Below are 8,225 nucleotides of genomic sequence, written 5' to 3'. Positions count from 1 at the left end.
ACATTGGCGGGCGGGGGCAGCCCCCTAGTAGGCCCCACTAGGGGCTGCGGGCCACCGACAGGCCCAGCCGCCCGTACCCACGGGCTGCCGGGGAGCCTGGGGAAGAAGCAGCCGCTCCCGCCGTGCGACACGTAGGACGGCACGGAGCAGCAAGGGGGCGCGGCCCTCCCCGTCCCACCGCCGCGACCCCCGCGCCGGGCCAGGCCCGCCCCAGGCCAACCCAGGGCCCAGCAGCCCGTCCCGGCCTCATCCCTCACCTGCCGGCGGCGCTGCTGCCGCCCCGGAGGCGTCGTGCGGAGGGGGGGAGGGAGGGAAGGGGGGAAGGAGGAAGCCGAGCAGGGCGGCGCCGGTGTCCCCTCTCCAGCTTTATTTTCTTCCTTCTCCGGTACCAGCCGGAAGCGCTTGGCCGGAAAGGCGGCTGACGGCGGCCTCGCCGGGGAGGTGTGTGGCCAGCGGCCTCTCTAGGCTGCTGCACGCATGTCTATGGTCGCTGCCCGACCGAGTCGTAGCCGTAGCAACCAGAGTCGTGGCGGCCGCCGCCGCCGCTCCTCACCCGCCGGCAACGGCACCCTGCCCGCTCTCCCCTGCCCGTGCCTCCTCTCCTGCCGGCGCTTCTATTTTACCAGCGCCCGGCGGAGGCTTCTGAAAGGGCGGCTCCTCTCCGGAAGGGCCACGGGGGGGAAGTGCGGGTACGCAGCTCGCCGCGGGGTGACGGCCCTGTCCAGCCCTCGGCGTGCGTGCGGGGGGCCCTGGGCAGCCCGCGGGCCTGCCGCCCGGCGCTGGCAGCACACACGCAGCGGGGCTGGGGAGCCCGCTCCGCAGCCCAGGCGCTGGCAGCATTAAGCTGTGCGGCCCTGGCGTGCGTGTGCCAGCTGCAGTGGGGAGGCGGCTCCGGCCTCGGCCAAGTGCCGTGCCAGTGAGGTCAGAGCGCGGTCTTGAAAAGCAGCCCCAGCGAGGGTGCCCGCACCCACCCGAAGGCGGCAGGGCAGGAGTGTGCCTGGACCCGAGTGGATGTGCGCGCCTGGGAGGCGGCTCCCGGTGCCATGGCAGAGGCTTCGGGGAGCCCTCTGCCCGAAGCCCCGGTGAGGAGGAAAAAAAGCATATCTATTGAGGAAAAAATCGACATCATAAGTGCTGTGGAGAGCGGCAGGAAAAAGGCAGACATTGCAGCCAAGTACGGCATAAAGAAGAATTCCTTGTCTTCCATTATGAAGAATAAAGACAAAGTGTTGGAAGCCTTTGAGTCTTTACGGTTTGATCCGAAAAGAAAACGACTAAGGACAGCCTTTCATACCGACCTGGAGGAGGCACTGATGAAGTGGTACAGAATAGCTCAGTGCTTGAATGTGCCAGTCAACGGCCCTATGTTGCGCCTCAAGGCTAACGATTTTGCACAGAAGCTTGGGCATAGTGATTTTAAGTGCAGTAACGGCTGGCTTGACCGTTTCAAGGCAAGGTATGGTTTAGTTTTCAGAGCTCAGCCCGTAGAAGCAGCTGCTGCTGCTGCAGTGGATGCTCCAACTCTTGGGTACCAAAATGTTCTTCCTTTAAATGATTATCAGCCAAAAAATGTGTTTTATATACAGGAGACCGGATTGTTGTATCAGATGTTACCGCATAAAACTTTTGCATTTAAAGGGGAAACTTGTTCTGTAGGTAAGCTAAGCAAAGAGAGGATAACCATAGCAGTGGGAACAAATATGGATGGTTCTGAGAAACTTCCTTTGCTTGTCATAGGAAAACACAAAAATCCACAGTCTTTCAAAGGTGTGAAGTCACTACCTGTGGCTTATGAAGCAAATGATATGGCATGGATGACATCAAAAGTGTTTGAACAGTGGATGCATAAACTGGATGACAGATTTCAAGCACAGCAGCGACAAGTAGTTATTCTTACTGAATCTCTCCCTGCTCACACAGAAGTAAAGAACCTGACATCAGTCAAATTAGTGTTCTCTCCTCCAGACTCCTCTTCATGTATAGCTATGAAACAAGGGATTATCAGGAGTCTGAAGATTAAATACAGGAGCTGTCTTATCAAGAGATTTGTTGACTGCGTAGAAGGCAATCAAGAGTATATGCTGACTCTTCTTGATGCAATTGAGATGTTGCACCTGTGCTGGAGGAACATAACACCAGAGACTATTGTAAAAAGTTACAGGGAAGCAGGATTCAAATTAGAAACCAAGGCAAATGGCACTGATGCAGAGTCTGAAAGTGATTTTGATGTGATTGCTCATGCACGGGCAGTTGGAGTGGAGTTTCCAGAAGGTCTGTCTTTAGAGGAATATGCAGCTCTAGATGATGGCTTGGAAATTTGTGACATACCCACGAATACTGAAAGGATGCATGCCAAAGAAAGCACATCAGATAAAGCTGGCACGTTTGTGGGTGATGAAGATGAGGATGAAGGCGATCAATTTCTGGGAGCTGAACAGCCTTTACCATCAAAAACTGAGGCTTTGAGTGCTTTAGATACCCTTCGAAAGTTTCTCAGAAGTCAAGACATGAATTATTCTCTCCACGATTCCCTAGCTGACCTGGAGAATTTTATTCAACATGTAGCACGTAGATAAATATTTTAGCAAAGTGTGAAAGCCTGTTATCAGGAAAAAAATAATTACATAAGTAAACAAAATTGGCAGTTCAATAGCAAGTGTTGCTGCAGTGTTCTCTAGCGTGTCTGGCTCGGGTGCCTAGGTGCACATAATGAAAGAAATTGGAAATGATGAAAAAGGGCTGTGGGCTGAAGGAGGGGGGAATCCGGAGGAAAGAACACTAAATTTGGGATGGAGAGTTGAACCTTTATAACTGTAGTAACTATAGTGGAGGCAAAAGCAATTCTTTGAGCGGTTTGGTGCATTTCAGATGAACTGGTACCCCCTTGGGATTCTTTCTTCAGGCAGACATTAGCACTGGTGTCTTTGGTATTTGTAGACAGTGCAACAGCAAATATTTACAAGCTTGGTGCTTTTAATACTTAAACAAAAAATACATAACACAGAAAATACATGCTTCATTTCTGAGAACTAATGGGGGGGTTACATTTTTTTTTTTTTTTGGTCCTTGTTCAAGAATTCTGCTCATGATTTATTCTTGCTGCAAAAGATGAACAGCAGGAACTTAGCAGCTTCAGATGTGTTTTGTTTTCTTGAAACTGCTTGACACAAACCCTTGCTTGGTCTTCCAAGAGGTCAAAAAGCAAGGCCGTGCTCTCCCTTTCAGCCATTTCAGTATTTGGATTTGATGCAGCTCCTTCTGTGCAACACCATGTCCAGTAAATACAGAAATTTTTTTAAAAAATCAGCTTATGAAGGACGTGCACTCACAGCTCATCTATACATCTGCAAGTGTGGGGTTCAAGCAATGTAATCATACCACAGCCAAAAATCTCAGTCTGTTGGTGACATGCTGCTTGTGACATTTTTCAAAACCCATTTTAGGTATTTTCTGTGTCCACCAATGTTAATTTTTTAAAAAATTTGAGATAATTTTTCAAAAATTTTGAGATAATTTTTCTGTTTTAAAAGAATAAAACATTTCATGGAAGCCCTTGGGGAAACCTGTGTAATAAAGAATCTATTATGGTGCCTATAATTAAACCCTGAAAAACAACCTCTTGCTTACTTGAATCTTCAGTTTTCAATAAACAGCTTGGCTACAGCCTTGTTTACTGTTCTTTCTGGTGGAGGAGAGTTTATCTACTTCTAAAAGCATTTCAGAAAATGTATCGGATTGTTACAAGACAGTGAAGATATGGGGGAGGGTGGGGGAAAGAAAATGCCTATGGCTAAACTGAACGAAGAACAGTTTAGCCCCACAAACTTCTGGTTTCTTACTGTGCAATATCTGACGTGAATTCCATCCAAAGGATACTCTGATGAACGTTCAACAATGTTTCTGTTGAAATTCTAGTAAGTAAAGTCCCACACAGATTTATAGATTCTGTGAGAGAGGTATGTGTCCCTATTATCTCTCTTAACTATTTACGTAGTTACAACACAGATGCAAAGTCTTTTAAATTCAGCAAGTGTGTCAAATCACCACATTTTGCACGCTTAAATATTTTAGAACAAGCTTATGAAAAGTACATTTTTATCTTGGCCAAGCTTATCTGAAGGCCACATAAATCCCACAGAGCCCTGTGGATAATCTTCCTATAAGTAATCTTTTGATTTAAAATCCATGGTTTTCTTTACTTGTTTGGCCTGGATTTTTGAAGGTGAAACTTGCTCTGAAAGACATAAAACCTGTTGAAATCCCCCATCTTTAGAGAATCTGTGACTTTTTCCCAGCCTCCTCGTTCACTCTGAGAAGCCAGGGTAGTGACTCATCTGTCGGAGAAAGTTGTGGTCCAGTGGGATGGTGCAACCTCACCGCAAACGCAAAGGAAACGCCATTTGTAACACACTGACCAGATGTCTGACAGCTCTGCGGGACCCGGGACTGCTGAGAGACACATCCCAGGAAGGATGTTTCCCGGCCCCTGCTCAGCAGTGAAGCTGAAGAGCTCTACGCTCTGGAGAAGTTCTTCCAAAACACCCACTACTCAGAAAGATCACTTCCAAGTGTGAGAACTAGTTGCTGGGTTTCTCATCCAAAGTCGTCCACTTGAGAGGTGCTGTGGGGCTGCCACCGTCTCACGCACACAAGGGCACAGCTTGCTTCTTACAACCACTTACTACTTACAACCACTGCTTTTCTCCTAGCTGTGTTGATGCCTCCTAAGCTGTATAAATGATGCAGTATGATATTTTGCTGTTCAAAATTGCATTTCTTTCCTTTTCCACCTTTTTTCATGCATTATCTTCTGTTGTTTTGTATTCATTGATATCCCGCTAATTCTAGTGCTAATGTTAGGATTGTTGGCACAGCCTTCTGGCAAGCTGCTTTCCTCCTTCATCTTCCTATTTCTAATATTGTCTTTCACAGGTGGTATTTTTGAATCATCTCACATATCAGCTAATATCACCCTCTTGGTACACGTGCTCGTGATCTCAGGCCCTATTTCTCCACTGCTGTATTTAGTGGCCTTCCCAAATCCTTGCTTCATTTAGCCAAGAACATTTACTATATCCATATTTCTTTCTCTTTCCTTTTTGTAGAGTCATGGAGAGTTGTCCTTTTTCCAGCAGTCGCCTAGGATGTCTGGGAGAATTGGTAATAAAGCACCTGATCTTTCTGTCCTTTCAGGTGTCTCCCATTTTTCCTTCTGATCTGTACTTTTGAGACTCTCAACTTGACATTTAGTATCTTCATCTAAACTGTTCCCTTTTCTCTTTCATCCATTACCCTTATCTGCATATATAGCATTCTTGCCACAGTTCACTTTGCATTTCCATGTCTAAGTATCATACCCCAAAACTCAGAAATTTGGGGTTTTCTTCCCTCCTCTTTGACTAGCCCTGTCTAATGTTTAAACTACATTTCAAACTCTCTCCTTTCCATGATCCCATGTCTTTTTCTCTTCTCCAAAACCAAATATTTAACTCTTTCTGGAGACAACCTGGTTTTTTACTTTCTTTTTTAGTTGTTGTGTCTTCATGATCCCCTTGGATCAAGGATTATGTTTGATTAAAAGTATGTTATTTTTCCTAAATGTGCATTTTTTCCATTTTGTTTTCTCCCATTCCTAGCACCTTCAAGTCTTTCCTCTGAGTCTTTCTTTTGCACTCCTGATTGGCAGCATGAATTTGATTCATTTTTTAAACTTGTAAAAAACCCCAACCAAACAACCCAAAAAAACCAATGCAAAATCAAAACCTGTTCAAAGCAAGTGTTTAGGGCTATTTGTTTACATAGATAACCATGTTACAATGTTGCATAAAACAAATCAGATTGAAAGCCAGATAAAACATTAGATAGTTTCTATCAAGGTTTTTTTATTTAAAATGACTTTCTTTGTTGTTCATTTTCACTCTGATTATTCCTAATGCAAGAGCTTTTTGTGAATTTTCAGATATTTATGCCTATATGGCCTGAGATTGAGGAGAAAAGCAGGTAGATCATAAAAAAAGATGAGTTAAAATGAAAGGTCCTGGTCCATTGAGATTCCTTCATGGGAACTAGAGAAGAACTTGTAACCCACGTTAAGCAGAACTTTTTATTCAAAATCAATGTTCAGAGTCCTCTGAAAGTCCACATACATACACATTAGCCACAAAAATTGATATGAGAGATAACACCACAGGTTATCTGAATTTCAGATAGCAGGAAATGCCCACCCCTAATTCAGCTCCACTTTGAAAGTAATTGATACAGGTTTTTTTTCCCAGGGGTAAGGAGACACGGTCTATGTAAAAAACATGTGTCTTCAGTGCCTGGGGCTCGTCAAACAGATGCTTGCCTAGAGACAAAGCAAGGCTGAAAGAGCATCTCTGAGTAAGAGCAATATTTCTGTATAGTTTACAAGTTGCAGGAAGAGGCAGAAGAGCTTGAAAACTGTCATGGTGTTTCAGAAGTTACTGAGAGTCACGTTGTAGTATGGACTTGGGATCTCTGACTTAAAGAGATACTTACTATACCCATTTCCTGACAACTACTAAACTATTTTTGAAAAGGTGGCTTGACAGAGACCAATTTTACAACTTTGAGAAAATGTGGCAGAGAGTGTTACATTTACATTGAGCCCATGGCACAGACAAACATTACAAGTCAAGTTCTAGCAGAGACAGACCTTCCATTCCCTGGGAAAGCTGAGGGTGACCAGAAGTAGTGCATCTACGGTGAGCATCTGAAGAGAAGACATGGCATATGCTGTAAATATTCAACAGCAAGATAGTACAGGCTGTCTCCTAGCTCCACTTGTCGAACAACTGTAAAGGACCATCCAACCAAATTGGGTTGGTAGTGGCCCATCAGAATTCCTCGCCCTACATGTCCCACCACCAATGCAATTTTTTTCAGAAAGCAACAGAAATCCTCTTATGAAATTAAAGAGATTTAAGATTTGATAATTTCTTGCCAAGTTGGCAATGTCATGTTTTGTACCCTAGTAGCGTGTAGAAGTTGGTGGCAAGAACCAGAACTACAAATGGTAAAGCTGAAGTAAATGCACAATCAAGCTTGTAGGATTTTACACCCCGTTCTTACCTGGCCTTTACTCAGCCCACGTGGAGTTAGCAGCATTACTACAAGGGGCCACATGCATAGTCCCCTAAATCAGGCAGTACTTCCAAAGATTTATCAAAGTCTAATTTAATGCCAGCAACTTGCCCACTACTGCTAACGGAAGCTTTTGGCAAATTTCATTCTTGGATAGTTAGAAACCCTCTTGTGATTGCTTCTTACATATTCATGGTTAAATGGCAACCAAGAGGCTTTAGGAAAATAACAGGATTTGATAATTCCCTGACAATGACTACACCATTATCTATAGCCAGCCTTAATGCACATGTGCAACTGCAAACCTGTATTCCTAGTTAAATGCCAGTGTTGATCTGTCGGGACTAATACTGGGGTGGCAGATATCATCTTGGACAATGAGATTAGATGAAATTTACATTAATGTAAGCTTCCTAAGGGATTATTTAGAATGGGGATTAAGGAGCTTTATGAATTTAAAACTTCCTTCGGATTTCTTCATCTTCTCAACTCATCTCAAAGGAGGGAGAACCCGGTGGCTTGCACTGGTGCAGTCTCACAGCAGGCAGCACGATCACTTTGAACAGCCTTCTTTGCAGGGAGCTCTGCTAGTGTTTGCCAGCATATTAGGAAGGAAATGCTGCAGCGTATGGAGAACAGCCCTTACACTCCAGCCAGCAGGCATTGCAACTGCTGCTCTGCCTCCTGAGTGGGTTGAGCCAGCCTCTTAACTAGGATGCCAGTTCCTCAGGCAAGGCATGTATTTGTGTGATTACATCTTCAGAAAGCAAAAATGCAGGTACTGGTTTGCTTTTCATCCTTCATCCTGCTTTCTCCTTCCTGTTGGCTATTCCAGCTCCTCAGGGATTAAAAATTCCTGCCAGCTGCCTGCCCAATCCAATCAATCCCCCAGTTCAGAAACCTGAGATAGTTCCATGCCATCCTCCCGCCTGATCTACTGGCTGTAAATATAGCTCCTGTGTCTGGCAGGCATCTTTTTGCTTTTTATGAGTACTAGATATTTGCATTCTCTAAAAGCATTTCCAGCTCTAATGGGAAAGAACGAATTGTGGACCTCAAATGAACTCCACGTTCCTCTCTCTCTGTGGAGATACAATTATAAGAATTTATAGCAGGCAGAG

At 44.9% G+C, this 8,225-nt stretch overlaps 1 protein-coding gene across 1 annotated transcript; it reads left to right on the top strand.

Annotated features, from left to right (window-relative positions):
* Positions 1 to 1,043: 1,043 nt before the first annotated feature.
* Positions 1,044 to 2,576, top strand: TIGD4 (tigger transposable element derived 4; the record flags this gene model as incomplete). The annotated part of the gene is made up of 1 exon (XM_084263265.1): positions 1,044 to 2,576. The coding sequence occupies one exon, from the start codon at positions 1,044 to 1,046 to the stop codon at positions 2,574 to 2,576; it is 1,533 nt and encodes a 510-aa protein (XP_084119391.1).
* Positions 2,577 to 8,225: the final 5,649 nt, after the last annotated feature.

This window comes from Gallinula chloropus (genome assembly GCF_964237585.1).
Source record: "Gallinula chloropus genome assembly, chromosome: 4".
NCBI classification, from domain to species: domain Eukaryota; kingdom Metazoa; phylum Chordata; class Aves; order Gruiformes; family Rallidae; genus Gallinula; species Gallinula chloropus.
The sequence above is the reverse complement of the archived record's forward strand: the minus strand, read 5'-3'. Positions and strand labels throughout refer to the sequence as shown.